Source organism: Pseudorca crassidens, chromosome 3 (genome assembly GCF_039906515.1).
Source record: "Pseudorca crassidens isolate mPseCra1 chromosome 3, mPseCra1.hap1, whole genome shotgun sequence".
Lineage (NCBI taxonomy): Eukaryota > Metazoa > Chordata > Mammalia > Artiodactyla > Delphinidae > Pseudorca > Pseudorca crassidens.
The window spans coordinates 61,218,223-61,238,642 of NC_090298.1; the positions used below are offsets into that span (position 1 = coordinate 61,218,223).

Consider the following 20,420-nt stretch of genomic DNA (forward strand, 5'->3'; position numbering starts at 1 on the left):
CAGCTGTGATTAAAAGGGAAGCCCAGTTTCTGAAGGCATGTGTGGGCTGTGTGTGAAAAAAAAATGCATCTTTTATAGACTGTGTTTTGTCAGAATTTAAAATCTGCCCTAGAATGGACCCTGGAGTTTTACTTGAAGAAGATTCTGTTGACATTTTCATTTGCTAATTTGTTGAATCATCTCATATCTGACTCACTAATAACTGATTATTTATGTTATTAGGAAAATTAGGCATTTTGTCTCCCTCAAGAAACTGTGTTGTACCACTGACAAAAATAAGCAGGTATGGTATTGAGTTTGCTTCATTTACTCTGTCGGCTTGACCATGCGTTCGTTACATTCTCACCACGGTTCTCTACTTGTCTTTCTCCGTATCTTACTGTAGTTGCCAATTAAGAAGCTTTATGGCAAAATTAGGCCCTTAGACAAATAGTAAAAGAAAAAATTCCCCAGCGAGCCTATACACTTTATTAGTAACGCATGTCAGTTATGATTTAGCTTGTGACTGTGCAGCTCAGGACCAATATATTTTATGAGAGCATAAAATTTTTCCTCCAAATAAAAAATGTTCTAATTTGCTACCTTAATTTCTTAAGTGAAAATTATATGTGCATTTGAGCATTTCACCCCTATAAATTCATGTCAAAAACAAAAATCATTTATAATTAGTACTATGATTTTTTTAAACCATTATATCATGTAGAACAATATATTTGAGTGTTTTCTGAAGTAACAGAATTTTAGTAAGTTGCTGTATTTAAGAACTTTTTTAGGTAGTTTTATCACAGAGAACAACGGTATTGATATTTTTCTTTTTTTTTTTCACATCCTTATTGGAGTATAATTGCTTTACAATGTTGTTAGTTTCTGCTGTATGACAAAGTGAATCAGCTAAATGTATACATATATCTCCATATCCCCTCTCTCTTGCGTCTCCCTCCCACCCTCCCTATCCCACCCCTCTAGGTGGTCACAAAGCTGATCTCCCTGTGCTCTGCAGCTGCTTCCCACTAGCTATCTATTTTACATTTGGTAGTGTATATATGTCAATGCTACTCTCTCACTTCATCCCAGATTCCCCTTCCCCCTCCCCATGTCCTCAAGTCCATTATCTACGTCTGTGTCTTTATTCCAGTCCTGCACCTAGGTTCATCAGAACCTTTTTTTTTTCTGATTCCATATATGTGTGTTAGCATACAGTATTTGTTTTTCTCTTTCTGACTTACTTCACTCTGTATGACAGACTCTAGGTCCAACTACCTCACTACAAATAACTCAATTTCGTTTCTTTTTAAGGCTGAATAATATTTCATTGTATATATGTGCCACATCTCCTTTATCCATTCATCTGTCGATGGACACTTAGGTTGCTTCCATGTCCTGGCTATTGTAAATAGTGCCTCAGTTAACATTGTGATACATGACTCTTTGAATTATGGTTTTCTCGGGATATATGCCCAGTAGTGGGATTGCTGGGTCACATGGTAGTTCTATTTTTAGTTTTTTAAGGAACCTCCATACTGTTCTCCATAGTGGCTGTATCAATTTACATTCCCACCAATAGTGCAAGAGGGTTCCCTTTTCTCCACACCTTCTCCAGCATTTATTGTTTGTAGATTTTTTGATGATGGCCATTCTGACCAGTGTGAGGTGATACCTCATTGTAGTCTTGATTTGCATTTCTCTAATGATTAGTGATGTTGAGCATCCTTTCATGTGTTTGTTGGCAATCTGTATATCTTCTTTGGAGAAATGTCTGTTTAGGTCTTCTGCCCATTTTTGGATTGGGTTGTTTGTCTTTTTGATATTGAGCTGCATGAGCTGCTTATATATTTTGGAGATTAATCCTTTGTCCGTTGATTCGTTTGCAAATGTTTTCTCCCATTCTGAGGGTTGTCTTTTCGTCTTGTTTATGGTTTCCTTTGCTGTGCAAAAGCTTTTAAGTTTCATTAGGTCCCATTTGTTTATTTTTATTTCCATTTCTCTAGGAGGTGGATCAAAAAGGATCTGTGATATTTTTTCTTTTTGGTTTATACTTTAGTACTGGATTGTGTGTATTGTCACTTCATGCTGTAAAGTTTGTTGATTAAAAAGTATTCAACAAACATAATTACCAATGATCTATTTTTAATACAAATCTATTTATTTTATTTAGGTATTATTGATGTGCTATATTATATGTTTCAGAAGTGCAACATAGTTATTCGCAATTTTTAAAGGTTATAGTCCATTTATAGTTATTATAAAATATTGTCTATATTCCCTGTGTTATACTATATATCTGTGTAGCTTATTCATTTTAGACATAGTAGTTTACACCTCTTAATTCCCTACCCAATTTTTCCTCTCCCCCTTTCCCTCTCCCCTCTGGTAACCACTAGTTCTCTATATCTGAATCTGTTTCTTTTTTGTTCATTCATTTGTTTTATTTTTTAGATTCCACATATAAGTGATATCATAGAGTCTTTCTCTGTCTGACTTATTTCACTGAGCATGATACCCTCCAAGTCCATCCATGTTGTTGCAAATGGCAAAATGTCATTCTTTCTTATGGCTGAGTAGTATTCCATTGTGTGTGTGTGTGTGTGTGTGTGTGTGTGTGTGTGTGTACCTCCAGTGATCTATTTTTGAATATCAAACATGGCCTTTGACTTAGATGAAGATTTTAAAAGAAGGGACAGTGTCTCTCAGGGACATGAAGGGCTTCAGGGCATAATCCATTTTAGTGTAACATGTCAGAGGCTTGGGAAGTGGTGTGGGATCAGGAGGAAGCCTGGCCAGGCAAGGAAGTAAGCTGGGGCATGGCAGACCCAAGATGCCTGGGCTCCTCCCAGTGAGAAGGCAGCTCCAGAGGGGAGGAGACTCAGTGCAGTGAGCTTCCAGCTGGTGCCTCAGCCCATCGAAGGTATCCATGTCCATCTGCTTTTTTAAAAAATAATGACTCAGTATTTGTATAGACTGTGAAATGATCACCACGGTAAGTCTAGTTAACATCCATCACCATATGTAGTTACAAATTTTTTTTTGAGAACTTTTAATATCTACTCTTAGCAAATTTCAAATATGCAGCATAGCATTATTGACTATAGTCCATGCTGTACAGTACATCCTCAGGACTTATTCATTATAACTGGAAGTTTGTACTTTTTGACCTCCTGCATCCCGTTTTTAAAATTAATTAATTTATTTATTTATTTATTTTTGGCTGCCTTGGGTCTTTGTTGCTGTGCGCGGGCTTTCTCTAGTCGTGGCGAGCGGGGGCTACTCTTTGTTGCGGTGCGTGGGTTTCTCATTGTGGTGGCTTCTCTTGTTGCAGAGCATGGGCTCTAGGCATGCGGGCTTCAGTAGTTGTGGCTCGCAGGCTCTAGAGCGCAGGCTTAGCAGTTGTGGCGCACGGGCTTAGTTGCTCCACGGCATGTGGGATCTTCCCGGACCAGGGCTCGAACCCGTGTCCCCTGCGTTGGCAAGCGGATTCTTAACCACTGCGCCACCAGGGAAGTCTCCTGCATCCCTTTTACCTAATCCCCCCACCCCCACCTCTGGCAACCACCGATCTGTTGTCTGTGTTATGAGTTTGAGGGTTTTTTTAGATTCCACATATTAGTGATAACATATGGTATTTGCCTTTCTCTATCTGATTTATTTCACTTACCGTAATGTCCTCAAGGGCCATCCATGTTGTTGCAAATGGCAAGATTTCCTTCTTTCTTATGGCTAAATAATATTTCATTGTATGTGTATATACCACATTTTCTTTATCCATTCAACCATCCATGGTTGTTTCCATGTCTTGGCTATTGTAAATAATGCTGCAGTGAGTATGGGGTTGCATATATATTTTAGAGTGAGTGATTTTATTTCCTTTCGATAAATACCCAAAAGTGGAATTTCTGGATCATATGGTAGTTCCATTTTTAACTTTTTGAAGAACTTCCATGCTGTTTCCCATAGTGGCTGCACCAGTTTACATTCCCACCAACAGTGCACAAGGGTTCCCTTTTGTCTACATCCTTGACAACACTTGTTATTTTTTTACTTTTTGATAATAGCCATGTTAACAGGTGTGAGTTTATATCTCACTGTGGTTTTGATTTGTATTTCCCTGAAAACTAGTGATGTTGAACACCTATTTGTATACCTGTTGGCCATCTGTTTGTCTTCTTTAGAAAACTATCTATTTAGATCCTCCACCCATTTTTTTATTGTTTGTTTTTTTTGCTGTTGAGTTGTATGAGTTCTTTATATTTTTTTAGATGCTAACTCCCTTATCAGACATATGATAGGCAAATATTTTCTCCTATTTGGTAGGATATCCTTTCATTTTGTTGGTGGTTTTCTTTGCTATGCAAAGCATTTTAGTTTTATGTAGTCCCAGTTGTTTATATTTGGTTTCTTTGCCTTTGCTTCTGGTGTCAGAAAATCACTGCAAGACCAACATCAAGGAGCTTATCCCCTATGGTTTCTTCTAGGAATTTCATGATTTCAGATTTTAAGTTCAAGACTTTAATCCATTTTGAGTAGATTTTTGTGTATAGTGTAAGATAGTGATCCAGTATCATTCTTTTCCATGTGGCTATTTTTTTTTAATTTATTTATTTTTGGCTGCATCAGGTCTTCGTTGCTGCACACGGGCTTTCTCTAGTTGCAGTAGTTGCGGCGAGTGGGGGCTACTCTTTGTTGTGGTGCGCGGGCTTCTCATTGCGGTGGCTTCTCTTGTTGCGGAGTACGGGCTCTAGGCGTGCAGGCTTCAGTAGTTGTGGCCCGTGGGCTCAGTAGTTGTGACTTGCAGGCTCTAGAGTGCAGGATCAGTAGTTGTGGCACACGGGCTTAGTTGCTCTGCGGCATGTGGGTTCTTCCCGGACCAAGGATGGAACCTGTGTCCTCTGCATTGGTAGGTGGACTCCCAACCACTGCACCTCCAGGGAAACCCTCCATGTAGCTATTTAATCCAACACCATTTACTGAAGAAACTATTCTTTCCACCTTACATATTCTTGGCTCCTTTGTCATAAATTAATTGACCATATATATGTGAGTTTATGTCTGGACTCTCTATTGATCTACATCATTAGATACATTGAACTATCTATGCAGATAAATATGTGTCTGTTTTTATGCCAATACCATACTGTCTTGATTACTATAGATTTGTAACATAGTTTGAAATTGGGGAGTGTGATACCTCCAGCTTTGTTCTTCTTTCTTAAGAATATTGGAAAAATATTCTAGAATAGCAAAAGGAATCATGTACTTTTTTGTAAGATTTAGTTCAACATAAAACGCCTCCTTCAGCACTGAGTGTTTCGTCTGGAATCAGGAAATTTTCACTTAATAACATAAACTCATGCAGAGAGGCAAGTCCTTGGAGACCTCTGGGAAAGGAGGGGAACTGACTTTCACAGGAAAAAAATTCTCCCAACAGCAAAGTTTAGACATCACAGGAGGAAGAATAAAGTCCATGTGAGAGGTGACATGGGTAGCGGGAGAATCACATGACATTCTGATGGCTTTTTAGAGACAAACTAGTGAACCCAAGCAGTGCAAACCAACTGCTATGAGCTGTGAAGCCACAATGCAGGACCCAGGCCCACTTGGGCTTGTTCACGCCCATCCAGAAATGAGTCGAGTATAGTCCACGTCCAAAACCAAGCAGAGCCTCCCCCACCAGCCTAGCCTTCCTCCTCCTCCTGCCCCGCTTTGCTGTTTAGTGAATGGACCCCGTCTCCTGTCACCATTTCCCTGCAGCTCCATGTGCCCCAATTCTAGCAGCCCTCCATGGTCCAGCCCAAGAAACATCAAGTTCCATCTCCCTCCTCGAGCCTCCAAAGTACCTTCTTTGCTGTGTATCACGCCCACCGTCGTGATGGCTACTTGTGTGCCTCACTGCCCTCTCCTCTCCAGCAGGGTCCCTGGGCTGTGCTTGTCTTTGTGTGCCCATGCTGCCTGGTGCGTAGTAGGCCCTCAAGCTGTTTGTGAGCTGGAGTGGACTTGAATGTCTCGGTCCTGGCCTCCTGCCACCTGTACACTCTTCCTGCTTCACAGGGAGAGTGGGCAAGTCCTTAGTACAGGACTCAGGGATGCAGAAGAAGAGGGGCCACCTCCTCTTTTCTGGGGCTCTAAATAGAAATGTTTTTATTGCCATAAATTAGCTGCTGTTCTGAGAAGGGTGGAAATGCAGAGCTCAGATATCCTGAGCCATTGACGTCACCTAATCGTGCTGCACTGGCCTAGAGAGACACTTAGATTTTCCAATAACAAAGAATTTTTATATCTCTGGCCAGACACACTGTTTTTCCTTCTCATTAAAGGAGGCTGAAGTGAATGGTGATGGGTCTGTGATGGGAAGCGCTCCCTAGAGGGTGGGAGCAGCCCGTCTGCAGGTGGTTGTAGTGGCGCGGCTTTGGGGTTTAGCCCTGAAGTCAAAATCCACCCATGGGTTTGCATTTTAACAAGGAATGAAATTGGAAGCCAGGCTGCTGTCTGCTGGTGGTGCTTTTCATCAGCAAAGGTCTTTTTTCCTCTGTGAACCCTGTAGCTTTTTGCCAAAAGGCTGGAAATGCCCTGCGAGGTTAGTCTGCTGTAAACACTGTCACCCCCTGCAGCACTCACACATTTTCTCCCCAGATATGCATTAAACACCTGTTCTGTGCTGGCGCCAGGGACACGAAGTCTCTGCCCCAGAAGCTATGGGGCCACAGACAAATAAACAGGACACATTTCTAGAGCACAGTGTTGGGAGGTGTGAGACAGGTGCTGCAGAAGCACAGAACGCAGGACTGAAGGAGGCTGGCTAGGATTTTTTTAGGTGTCATCTAGGACAAAGGGCAACAAGCTACAACCTACAGGCCAAATGTGGTCTGTTTTTGTAAATAAAGTTTTATTGGCTCACAGCCACATTCTTTTTTACGTAGCGCCTGAGGCTGCTTTCATTCTACAACAGCAGGGTTGAGCCCATACAACAGAGACCATGTGGCCAGCAAAGCCTAAAATATGTACTCTCTGGCCCTTTACAGAAAAAATTTGCCAACCTCATTTCTAAAAGATAATTTTCTTTCTTGAATTTCCCACTTTCTTAGGTCAGAGACCATCTGCCCCGCCCTCTGGAAGGCCTCCCCCGCCTCCATGCATGCACATACTTCTTTGAACACCCTTTGCCTTCCTGGCGTCCCCCGCACCCTGGTTCAGAGCCTGTCACAACCCCTTTATACCAGTGTGAGAACTTAGTTCCCCTGAGGCTTTGCCTTTTCACGAGGTCCAGGTCGAAATCCAAACGCATGGCTGAAACTCGAATTTCAGACATCTGCAAGCACGGTCCAGGAGTTGGACTCACATAGGGGAAGGAGGCTTCCAGGATCCCAGCTTTAAACCAGCTCCTCCTAAGCTGGCCTGGTCCAAGGAGAGGGGATCTCCCCACTGCCACCCCCATAGTGTCCGTCCCCAGCCCAGTTGCAGTACGGCCCCCATTCTCACTTCTCCAAGCCTTGGCCATTAGAATATGGGGAGCACAGCACTCTCAAAAGCCAGCAGCCAGTGGCAGGCTTGGAGCCCTGGAGCGAGTGTGGGGTTGCAGCTGGTGGTGTCCATCGTACTGTATCATCTGGTCTCTGTTCTCATGGTGGGGGGGTGGGGGGTGACACACAGGCCACGGAGAAGCCTCAGGGAGATGCACGTGTCTCGTGTCCAGTAAGAGGAAGTCGTTCTCTTGTGAAGTCAGGAAGCACAGCCCACCCAATGAGCAGCTCCCGAAAATATTCCCTTGGTCAATGGGGCTATAGCAGGAGAAGGTCATAGCCAGGCTCAGAGGAAGTGGTCTGCTTTCTGACTAATCAGCGTTCCAGGACAAAAGCTGGTTGAGAGCAGACTGAGACGAATCTGACCTGGATTTTGCACAGGGCTTTCCAGAGCTAGACAACAGGGGTTCCTGTCTTTGGAATTTCATTGACCACCACCTCACCCTCATGACAGGAAGGTTGTTTCAGCCCTGAGAAATAGGAAGGACGTAATCTCTGAATGAAGAATAGCTATTTAACATGAATCAGTTTGCCTTAGTTGAAACCTTGTTTCTATCAGTGAAAACCTACGTAAGCGTCGTCACAGCCTGACATTAGTATGGGGACAGGCATTTGGAAGTCACTGCTTTAAAAGCAGTTTCACGCTTGTAACTTATTTGGGGATAGAAGAGGCAGAAATAGGGGCTGAGTTGGCCAAATTTGCAGTAATGAAACTTTGCTTTGAGATAAGCTTTTTAGGGTTCATACTACTATGCCATTTTATACAAGGGACTTGAGTGTGCGTGGATTTTGATATCCATGAGAGCAGAGGACAACTAGGAGGGTGGTCCTAGAACCACCCTAGAATAACAAGGAATGACTGTATTTTGTTTTATAGTAAACTATTTAATCTTGAAATTGTTGTAAAGATTAGGGAAAAATAGAACTTTACTGTAATAATAATGCTTAAGACAAAACCTGTCAGAAGTGCCTAAAACAAGATACAAGGACATAGAGTGTCAGGGAATAAGAAAGGGGAAGGAACAGGTCTTTAGTTTTGTGAAGGCTTCAAGTAGGGAAGGAGGGACTGGGTCCTGAAGGCAAAAGCAGTGGAAAGTTTTAAGGGATCCGATTAGGCTCAATATAGGAAAGAATTATTAGAATTGACCAAAGTTTGTAGCCTTATCAGGTAGTGAGTTCACCACCACGGGAGGTAATCAAATAGCAGTAGAGTGAGCTTTCAGTGGGAAAAGCTGTCTAGGGAGGTCACTCATTGGCCAGAGGTTAGACTAGATCAGTGGTTCTCCAAGTGTGGCTCCCTGGAGCAGCAGGGGCCCCAGGAATTTGTTAGAATTACAAAATCAGACTACAGAATCAGAAATTTGGGGGGTGGTCCTGGGCAGTCTGTTTTAATAAGCCTTCCAGGTGCTTCTAATTCACTCTGAAGTTTACGAGATACTGGATAAGATGAATGACTTCAAGACCCTGATAATGTGAATTTGGAATATTGGTTCATGAGCAGAGGCTGTTCCTGGTTTAATATAGTCAGGAATGCTTGTTTTCACTTCTGGCCCTCCAGCTTTCCCCTCCTGAGCATGAGGCCCCTGACCCAGGCTGCTCAGAATGTTATGTTGCAGAGGACCCCCAGCTCTGCCCCAGGCATGCCCAGCTTGTGCCCTGGACCTGCACGTCCCAGATGGAAATGTGGCTCAACAAATGGCGATGTGCTCCAAGTGTGAACCACGTGCTAGATTTCAGAGACTTAGTATGAAAAAGAATGTAAATTAGCTTATTAAAAATATCTAAGTCCCATGTTGATAACATGTTGAAATGATAACGTCTCACACATATTGTACTTAAAATATTAATTTCACCTGTTTCTTGTCACCTTAATGCAGCTACTAGAATACTTAAAATTACGTATGTGGCTTGCATTTGTGGCTCTCACATTATTTCTGTTGGGGGTCTAGCCCTTGCCTTCCAGGCCAAATCTTACCCCGAATCCAGCTCTTTGCGCCCTTTCGCAGGCGATAGAGGGGCTCAAAGAGCTACACACACAGTCTAGCTTCTGTCAGTGAGTCGGCTGCAGACTTACTGAGCCTCCCAGGAGAGGAGGCTGTAACCCAGGCCCCTAGGAGTGCTTTCCTCTTCCATGATGGGTGCTTAAGCAGACGTTCAGGGACCATTTTTGTTCAGGGAGGTGTGGGGGGCGCCTTCCATTAGTTCTCCAGCTGACAGCAGAAAGTTAGCTGTCACTTTCTAGAGCTATCGGGTGGACAGTGGGAGCTCTGGGTACCACGCCCTCCCACCCACTGCCCCTGTGGCCCTTGCAGTCCCACCCCAGACCGGCCTTCTCTTGGGTGAGTCTCGCCCCTCGTTGCCCCTAGGCCTCGACTCTCCCCACGTTTGCCAGGGTCAGCTCACCCTCATCTTTTCCTTCCCAGCAGGTGGCTTGGCTGATAGCCCTCTTCATGATTTGGGGGCCTCCCCCCAGCGTGCACAGAATAGGGGCCTTAATGCTCAGAGAGCCTCATCCCACTGCATTCTCGGTAAAACAGGAAGAGCATGGCTGTTGCAGGCAACCAGGAGAGAAAGATGGGTAGAATCACTTGCTGGTTTCTTTTCATTGCTGATCCCTGGTGATAAAAACAAGTTTTCAGTGTATCCTAAATTCCCAATATTTGAGATGTGTCCCATGGGGGTTTTGTTTCGTTTTGTTTTTTTATTTCTTGTGTTAACATATAAAAAGTATCCATAGAAACAAGGTGGGGAGAATTTTTTCTGTAGCCTCAATACATTTATTACTGATGCCACTTTGTATTTCTAACACCATTATAATTCTGCATCCTAAAAATACATTCTGCAGGTTTCTGGTCTATCTAGAACCTCAGCATCTAACTAATTCAACTTGGATTTTGTTAGCGTGTCAATTTTATCCTCACTTTTACTTAATATTGCATTACATGGAAAATATATCAAATGATCCAAATGTGCTCAGAGATATGCTTCTCCTGCCCATAAGTACACATAATTACAGAGTCGTTGGGAAGATGGTCTAGCCCATTTCTCCCCCCCAAATATGTAATATATGTCATCTTAAAATGATTATTGTCTAGATTATCTATGTCGCATGTTTTTGAATAATGTAGACCCTTTGCAGCTTCCTCGTCCTTCAGGACTCAGTCCAGCTTCTTTTCCCTCCAAGAATCTCCCCAAGCCTGCCCGCCATCTCTCTCCCCACCAGTGAAGGTGACGGTGACACTGTTTTTCTGCATCGTCCATTCCACTGTTAATCTTATGCTGCTTTGGGTAAGTTCTCACTTCCGGCCACTGTGTGTACCCAGTAGATAACAGGAAAATATTTTGAAAGCTAATTTTTATTCCCTAATACAGTAACCTTTGGAAGGCATAAGAAATCAAAGATACAGCTCTGTCTAGTCCCAAATTATTATTACATGTAGAGTTTTCATCTGTATGTAGCCAATATACATATCACATGCCATTGCAGAGTATTTGCTGTGTTCTCCCAAGGCGCACATCCAAGTGTGACTTCCTGAAGTGGGAGAAAAAGGACACTGCCACTGAAAACATGACTTCAGTTTGCACTGAAAGTGGCTGTTCATGTTTAGAGATGTATTTTATCTAATCAGTGTACTATCACGGTACTGAGTTTGTACATATGTACCTTACTCACAGTAGGTGCCCCAAATATTTGTTGATAGATTTGGTAAAACCACTAAGTAAACATTTTTCCATTTAGCTTTAGTACATATTTACACGGAGCTATTTAAAGAAAGGGCTCCAATATTGCAAAACCACAATTTTTCCTGAGAAACCATGTTTGAACAGCCAAACCCCGAGCAGATGGGAATGGAGTACCTGCGGGGTGTCTGAGCGTAAGACAACTAGGAGGTCCCAGCAGGGAACAGGCCCGCATGCTGAGAATTCAGCGATGCGATTACATGTGTGAGAAAGTCTCGGCTCACAGGAGAGAGAGGCGACCGCAGGCCTGGCGCTGCTGGCAGCCGTTGTAGCTGGGCACGACAAACTTCATGAGACCCCACACGTCTGAAGCTGAGAGAGCCACCTAGCCGACAAGGGAGGGGACTGACTGAGAACATTCTGGGCGCGTGTACCTACCCTGAGCCCCGTGGGAAAGGAGGCTGACTCGTTTCAGGTAGACACACGTGCTCTGCGGCTCGTGGCTAGCGGGGCAGCAGACCTGGGGTTGTCTGCCCTGCACGGGGGTGGGGTTCTTCTGTCCCGGCTGGTCTCTTCTCCTGTTCTCTCCGCCACGGTGTAGGTATTTATAAGACACCTGACCTGTGGTGGGGACAGCTAGGAGGCAGAGAATGGGAAAAACAGAGGGGAAGGCACTCAAAGTCCTGAGCCGGAAATCACGTTTCCCTCTGTGTGAAACCTTTCCTGCCTGCTCACCTGTAACAGGCTGCCCCGATGGCGAGGCCCCACTCAGGTGAGCCTCAGGACGAGAGGCCTAAACGTGAAGAAAAATTCGTTTGACTTAAGAAAAGTAAAATAGGTTTGCTGATGAACGGTAAACAGACATAGCTGAGTGGTTTCTTAAAAATTAACGTTAGCTCTTTATCTCTGACACGTTTAAGACAACTAGGATTTAAGGAGGAGATTCTATGTTGGCCTTTGGGAAGGAGGAGTTCCCCACCCCCCAAATTTAACTAAAATTCCAAAGGTTGTATTTTTGTATGATTTGTGTCATTCAGACTATTGAAAGATATTCTGTTCACTGTGGAGACTTAAAATAATTCAGCACAAGAAGATTTTATCTTACCTTAGAGCTGATTTAGGTTAAAGTTTTACTTATTTACCTATTTTTATGCAATTTATGGGAATTAGCAATTGATAGGAAAGTTTTCTTTTTCCAAAGCAGCAGTTGGTGTCTGTCTCCTCAGAAGGCATTAATTCAGTTCACATTGAGAACTTTTCAGGCTGGGACACATGCTCAGCGTAAGCTGGGCATTCGTTCCTCTATTCATTAAGCAGCAATTCCCTTCCAGCACTTTGGCCCAGTGGAAGACACAAGGGTGGATGAGAATGAGGTCACCACGTTTTACCCCATATCGGCGGAAATCCGTGGCTTGGCTAATGGGACCCCCCATTCCACTCAACCTCGCCCCGCGCCCCCCAAACCTGGGAACCACCTTCAGCAACCTTGCTTTCCTGATCCCCCTGCATCCTCAGAGCCACTTAGTTCTGAAGATTGTGTCTTCTTAACAACGCTTGACTTCATGGCCTTTTCTCCAGCCCCGTCCCACTTCATTTCATCCCATGGCGGCCTCTGGTTGTCCTGCACTAGCCTCCTAACTGCTGCAGGCTCTTGAGAGCTGACTCTTTAATTTTCTGGAGTTTTGTGAGGCATTATTAAAATTAAATTATAGAAGCACGCAATTATAGAAATTTTTAAATAGGTAATAAGGACTCAAAATCTACAACTTACCGTGTTACTACATTTTACTGTTAACTATGCTGTTGAGGTTACTTAACATTTGTTTTATCTGCATGGTGGAAATACAATATAAAGTTGTGCTGCACACGCATCTTCCCAACCCCCCATGTTCAGTGACATGTTGGTAGCTTCAAAGAGCCATGGTGGAAATCAGCTCGAGGAAATCAGCAAATGCTACAAATTCGGACTTTTTTTTTTTTTTTTTTTTTTTGCGGTACGCGGGCCTCTCACTGTTGTGGCCCCTCCCGTTGCGGAGCACAGGCTCCGGACGCGCAGGCTCAGCGGCCATGGCTCACGGGCCCAGCTGCTCCGCGGCACGTGGGATCCTCCCGGACCGGGGCTCGAACCCACGTCCCCTGCATCAGCAGGCGGACTCTCAACCACTGCACCACCAGGGAAGCCCTGGACTTTTTTTTTTTTTTTTTTTAGTAAAACACAGTTTATTATTTTAAGCGCTCTTAATATTATTGTGGTGAAAACAGAGAACCCCCTCCCCCTCCAAACATTGTTTAATTTAATATTTACGTATTTGTTAGCTGCTCACATCTTAAAATTCTTTCTACAATATCATAAACCCATGGAAAATTCTGAACCGAGAAATTCATTGTAGGAAAAATGTTCAGGCAAGGCATGGTTTACATGGATAAAAATCAAACAATTTAAATCCACGTTTGTGACTTAGTCTAGATCACAATTCACCTGCGTTGGCTCAGACTTTTTATTATTTTTGGCTCAGACTTTTTAAAACTGAGGAATTACTGACATAGAACACAGTATTCGTTTTAAATGTACAGCATAGTGATTTGATACATGTCCGTTGCAAAGTGATCAACACAGTAAGTTAGTTAACATCCATCTCGACACAGTTAGAAATATTTTTTTCTTTTGCTGAGAAAATTTAAGCTCTATAATCTTAGCACCTTTCAAGTACACGATACAGTATTGTTAATTATAGTCACCATGCTGTACATACATCCCCAGGACTTATTTATCTCATAACTGAAAGCTTGTATCTTTTGATCACCTTCACCCATTTCATCCACCTCTCAATCCCCCACCTCTGGCAACCACCAATATGTTCTCTGTATCTATGAGCTCGGGTTTTTTGTTTTTAGATTCCACATATAAGTGATATCTTATAGTATTTGTCTTTCTCTGACTTATTTCACCTATCATGAAACACCGTCAAGGTCCATGTTATTGCAAATGGCAGGATTTCCTTTTTTATAGCTGAATAATAATCCATTGTATATATAAACCTCATTTTCTTTATCCATTCATTCATCAATGGACACATAGGTTGCTTCTATGTCTTGACTATTGTAAATAATGCTGCAGTGAACATGAGGGTGCATCTCTCTTTTCAAGATCGTGATTTCATTTCCTTTGGATAAAGACTCAGAAGTGGAATTGCTGGATCATATGATAGTTCCATTTTTAATATTTTGAGGAGCCTCCATACTGTTTTCCACAGTGGTTGTACCAGTTTACACTCTCACCAGCAGTGCACAAGGGTTCCCTTTTCATCCTTGCCAACACTTGATATTTCTTGTAGTTTTGATAATAGCCATTCTAATAGGTATGAGTTGATATCTTGTTGTGGTTTTGATTTGCATTTACCTGATGATTAGTGATGTTGAGCACCTCTTTGTGTACTGGGTGGCCATCTGTGAGTATTCTTTGGAAAAAATGTCTATTCATATCTTCCGCTCATTTTTTAATCAGGTTTTGTGGGGGGGATTTTTGCTATTGAGTTGTATGAGTTCTTTATGTATTTGTAGATATTAACTCCCTTATCAGAATGATGATTTGCAAATATTTTCTCCCATTCAGTAGGTTGCCTTTTCATTTTGTTGATGGTTTCCTTTGCTATGCAGAAGCTTTTTAGTTTGACGTAGTTCCACTTGTTTTTTTTTTTTTTGCTTGTTGCTTTTGCTTTTGGTGTCAAATTCAAAACGTCATTCCTAGGATCAAGGAGCTTGTCCCCTATGTTTTCTTTTAGGAATTCTGTCATTTCAGATCTTACGTTCAAGTATTTAATCTATTTTGATTTGATTTTTATGTGTGGTGTAAGACAGTGGTCTAGTTTCATTCTTTTGTATGTGACTATCCAGTTTTCCAGTACCATTTATTGAAGAGACTATCTTTTCCCCCTTGTGTGTTCTTGGATCCCTTGTTGTACATAAATTGCCCATATATGTATAGGTTTATTTCTGGGCTTTCTGCTCCATTTATCTATGTGTCTGTTTTTATGCCAATACCATACTGTTTTGAATACTCTAGCTTTGTAATACAGTTTGAAATCAGGAAGCATGATGCCTCCAGCATTGTTCTTCTTTCTCAAGGTTTCTCTGGCTACTCAGCGTCTTTTGTGGTTCAATACAAATTTTAGAATTGTTTGTTATATTTCTGTGAAAAATGCCATTGGAATTTTATAGGGATCGCATCGAATCTGTAGATTGCTTTGGGTACAAAGGACATTTTAACAGTATTAAGTCTTCCAGTTCATGAGCATGGAATATCTTTCCACTTAATTGTGCCTTCCTCAATCTCATTCATCAGTGTTTTATAGTTCTCAGGGTACAAGCCTTCTAACTCCTTGGTTTAATTTATTTCTTTGTATTTTAATGCAACAGTAAATGGGATTTTTAAATTTTTCTCTTTCTGATAGTTCATCATTAATGTACAGAAACACAACTGATTTTGTATATTGATTTTGTATCCTTCAACTTTACTGAATTTGTTTATCCTAACAAATTAGGTTAGAAATCTTTTAGGCTTTTCTACATATAAGATCATGTCATCTGAAAATGGAGACCGTTTTACTTCTTTCTTTCCAATTTGATGACTTTTCTTTTTCTTTGCTAATTTGTCTGGCTTGAACTTCCAGTAGTGTGTTGAATAAAAGTGGCAAGTGTGGACATCCTTGTCTTGTTTCCAGTCATAGAGGAAAAGCTTTCAGTTTCTCGCCACTGAGTATGATGTTTGCTGTGGGCTTGTCATATATGGCCTATATTATGTTGAGGTACATTCCCTCTATACCCACTTTTTTAAGAGTTTTTTCACAGTGAAAAATTTTATATTTAGAATTAGTCTGGATTCAGTTTAGATGATCCCAGTTTTGTTGGCAACAAAAGTTCGGAGCCAGTCAAACAAATGCCTCCTTCGCTTCATCAGGCCAGATCAGGGCGTTGATCTTGGCTATGTCAGTGTCATGGAATTTCTTCACAGCCTGTTTGATCTGGTGTTTTTCGGCCTTGAAAACTGCAATAAACACGAATGTGGTGTTGTCTTCTATCTTCCTCATGGCTCACGGGGTGGTCAGGGGGAAGTTGATAATGATATAGTAAAAGCTTGTTTCTCCTGGAGGTGTTCTTCCAAGGATATCTGAGCTGCTTTCAGAGCTACAGTGTTTTAGGCACTGGAAGCTGGGTGACGTGTATTGTTCTTTTGTGGCTGGGAATGACTTTTAGCACTGCTTTCTTAGCCTTCAGAGTCTTGGCTTTGGCAGAGACCGGGTCTTCCTTCTTCACTTTTTGTGTCCTCTTTCTGAAAAGTTATTGAGAGCTTTTATCATGAATGGATGTTGAATTTTGTCAAGCACTTTTTCTGCATCTATTGAGATGATCATATGATTTTTATCTTTTGTTTATGTGGTGTATCACATTCATTGATTTGCACATGTTGAACCATCCTTGCATCCCAGTGATAAATTTCACTTTATCATGGTATGTAATCCTTTAAATATACTGTGGAATTTGGTTTGATAATATTTTGAGAATTTTTGCATCTATGTTCATCACAGATGTTGGCCTGTAGTTTTTTGGTTAGTGTCTTTGTCTGGCTTTGGTATCAGGGTAGTGATGGCCTCATAAAATGAGTTTGGGAGTGTTCCTTCCTCCTCCAATTTTTGGAAGTTTGAGAAGGGCTGGCACTAAATTTTCTTTAAATGTTTGCTAAAATTCACCAATGAAGCTATCTGCTCCTGGGCTTTTCTTTGTTGGGAGGTTTTTGACTTACTGATTAAATCTCCTCCCTAGTAATTTGTCTGCTCAGATTTTCTATTTCTTCATGATACAGTCTTGGTAAGTTGTGTGTTTCTAGGAATGTATTCATTTCTTCTAGGTTGTCCAATTTTTTGGCATATAATTGTTTATAGTAGTCTTTTATGATCCTTTGTATTTCTGCAGTATCAGCTGTAATGTCTCCTCCTTCATTTCTGATTTTATTTGAGTCCTCTCTCTTCTTTTCTTGTTGAGTCTAGCTAAAGATTTGACTATTTTATCTCTTTAAAAAGCAAACAGTTCTTAGTTTCACTGATCTTTTCTATTGTCATAGTCTCTATTTCATTTATTTCTGCTCAGATCTTTATTTCCTTCCTTCTACTAACTTTGAGCTTAGTTTGTTCTATTTCCTTGAGGTATAAAGATAAGTTGTTTGAGATTTTTCTAGTTTCTTAATGTAGGTGTTTATCTCTATGAACTTCCCTCTTAGAAGTGCTTTTTCTGCATCCCATGAGTTTTGGTATGTTGTATTTCCACTTTTATTTGTCTCAAGATATTTTTAAATTCCCTTTTTTTCTTTGACCATTGGTTGTTCAGTAGATGGTATTTAATCTCCATATATTTGTGAATTTTCCAGTTTTCTTTTCTTTTTCTTTTTTTTTTTTTTTTTGTGGTACGCGGGCCTCTCACTGTTGTGGCCTCTCCCGTCGTGGAGCACGGACGCGCAGGCTCAGCAGCCATGGCTCACGGGCCCAGCCGCTCCGCGGCACGTGGGATCCTCCTGGACCGGGGCATGAACCCGTGTCCCCTGCATCGGCAGGCAGACTCTCAACCACTGCACCACCAGGGAAGCCCTCAATTTTTTTTGTAATTAATTTCTAGTTTCATACAATTATGGTTGGAAAAGATGCTTGATTTGATTTCAGTCGTCTTAAATGTATTAAGACTTGTTTTGTAGCCTAATATATGATATGTCCTGGAGAATGTTCTACGTGCACTTAAAAAGAATATGTATCCTGCTGCTTTTGGACGGAATGTTCTGTGAACATCTGAAGTCCATCTGGCCTAATGCATAGTTTAAGTCTATTGTTTCCTTATTGATTATCTGGGTGATCTATCCATTGATGAAAGTGTGGTATTCAAGTCCCCTACTATTCTTGTATTGCTGTCAATTTCTCCCTTTAGGTCTGTTAATATTTGCTTTATGTATTTACGTGCTCCTTCTTAGGTGCACAAATATTTACAAATGTTATATCCTCTTGTTGGATTGACCCCTTTATCATTATATAATGACTTTCTTTGTCTCCTATTACACTTTTTGTCTTAAAGTCTATTTTGTCAGATATAAGTATAGCCACCCCAGGTTTCTTTTGGTTTCCATTTGCATGGAATATCTTTTTCCATCCTTTCACTTTCAGTCTGTGTTCTTAAAACTGAAGTGAATCTTTTGTAGACAGTGTATAGTTGGGTCTTGTTTTTTATCCATTCAGCCACTTTGTCTTTTGATTGGAGAATTTAGTCCATTACATTTAAAGTAATTATTGATAAGTATGGACCTACCACCATTTTGTTCATGTTTTGTTTTTGGGCTGTTTTATTATTCCTTTGTTTCTTCTTCTTTTGGTCTCTTCCTTTGTGAATTGTTGCTTTTCATGGTGGTATAAGTAGATTCCTTTCTGTTTATCTTTTGTGTATCTACTGTTAGGTTAGCCTTGTGGTTACCATGAGGCTTGCATAAAGCATCTTATAACAGTCTGTTTTAAGTTGATACACTGAAGTTTAAATGCATTCTAAAGCCCTAAGTTTTTAATTTTATGTTTTTGATGTCACAGTTTGCATCTTTTAAAAATATTACTATCTTTATATATTCTTTCTATCCCCCTCTACCCCTTTTTTCGGTCTCATACAGTCTCCACTTTCCAAGTCAAATCTTTTACCTGTCTGCTTAATTCTATCCCATGACCAAATACCCCAACCACTCTTTCCCATATTTTTATTTTTAGTTCATAGTTTCTTCTGAAAGCCTACCAAACACGGTGTGGGTTCTCCATATGCCCCCAATATTTCATTGTTTAAATCTTGCAAAACTATCTCACCTCTGCCTTTCCTTGAAAAACTTCTTTGCTGCCTTTACCCCTGATATCCAACATCTCATCACTTGACTTCTGCCTCAGACTCTATGGACGATGCCCTCTCAGAGCTCACCAGTGACCTCCCAAGGATCAGGTCCAAAGACTTTTTCATTGTACTTCCTTACCTTGGTGAACCCCTGCTCTCTGTGAAACTCCTCCTTTGGTTTGCACAGTATGCTACTGCCCCAGTCATCCCTCCCAACCCTTTCCTTGTTTGCCTTCTTCTTCCTCCTTGTACATCCCCTAAATTCTTCTTCAGAGGTATCACCCATTCCTTCCATTTTGGCCAAGGAAGGGGAGTTTGGGAAGGCTGTTGGGACCTCAGCAAATGACAGGGTAGACAGCTGTTGCATACTCAAGCTTGATCCAGACTTGCAGAGACATTCTGGGGGAGAGATGGTGGGTGGGGCAGGTCAGCCTATATTTGCAGATAGTAAAGATACTTAGAGTCAGGTGGCTGCTAACTTTGGGGCTCTGGGTGCCCCACCCACTTCTGAACAAGACCCAGCCGCTAGGTAGAAATTCTGGAGAGCAGGGTTTGGGTGCTTCAGTGGGTATAGGGGCCTGGCTACAGCTCAGAAGTGTTTCCAAGTTCTAGTCAAGCAGGCTGTGGGCTGAGCAGGTAAATAGAGGGGAAACAAGAATCCACTGTAGAATTATGCTCCTAGTACGTGCATCATGGTCTTAATCAGGATTAGCTTAGAGACTGGGCAGGATGACTTAGGCAGTTCCTGGACTCGCAGCATCGCTTATACCATGAACTTCAGTGCTGTCAACTTCATATAGGTGATCCTAGCCCTGGTCTGCCTGCCTGTCTGTCTCTTTCTCTTTCCTTCCATCTATCTTTCTCAGACTTGCAGAAAAGTTGTAAGAATGGTAAAAAGAACCTCTTTTTTTCCTTGACTATTTGAAAGTAAGTTGGTAACATGATGCACCATTGACTCTGAATACCTTTATTTGTATTTTCTACAAACAAAGACCCTTTTATACATAACCAGAAGACCATCATCAGAACCGGGAAATTAACAGCCATACATTACTACCATTTAACTCTCAGACTCCATTTGAGTTTTACTTATTTCCCCACTAAAGTCTTTTGTAGAAAGAGAGTCTAGTTTAGAATCAGTCATGTCTCTTGATCTCCTTCAGACTGGAGTAGTTCCTCAGTCTTTCCTTAACTTTCACAATCTTGACAGTTTTGAGGATAACGAGTCCAACTATTTGTATAATATCCCTCAGTTTGGGTTTACTAATGTTTCCTCGTGATTAGATTTAAGTTAGACATCTTGGCTAAGAATATTCCAGAAGTGAT

The 20,420-nt window shown here is 41.6% G+C and overlaps 1 protein-coding gene across 3 annotated transcripts in view; it reads left to right on the top strand.

The window, feature by feature from the left end:
- The window catches only part of PDE8B (phosphodiesterase 8B), a 286,354-nt gene that overhangs the window by 192,579 nt on the left and 73,355 nt on the right, over positions 1 to 20,420 (top strand). For all 3 annotated transcript variants that reach the window (XM_067731048.1, XM_067731046.1, XM_067731047.1), the window contains exon 10: positions 223 to 283. In XM_067731048.1, the coding sequence (XP_067587149.1) occupies positions 223 to 283 (61 nt within the window). The remainder of the gene's footprint in view (positions 1 to 222; positions 284 to 20,420) is intronic.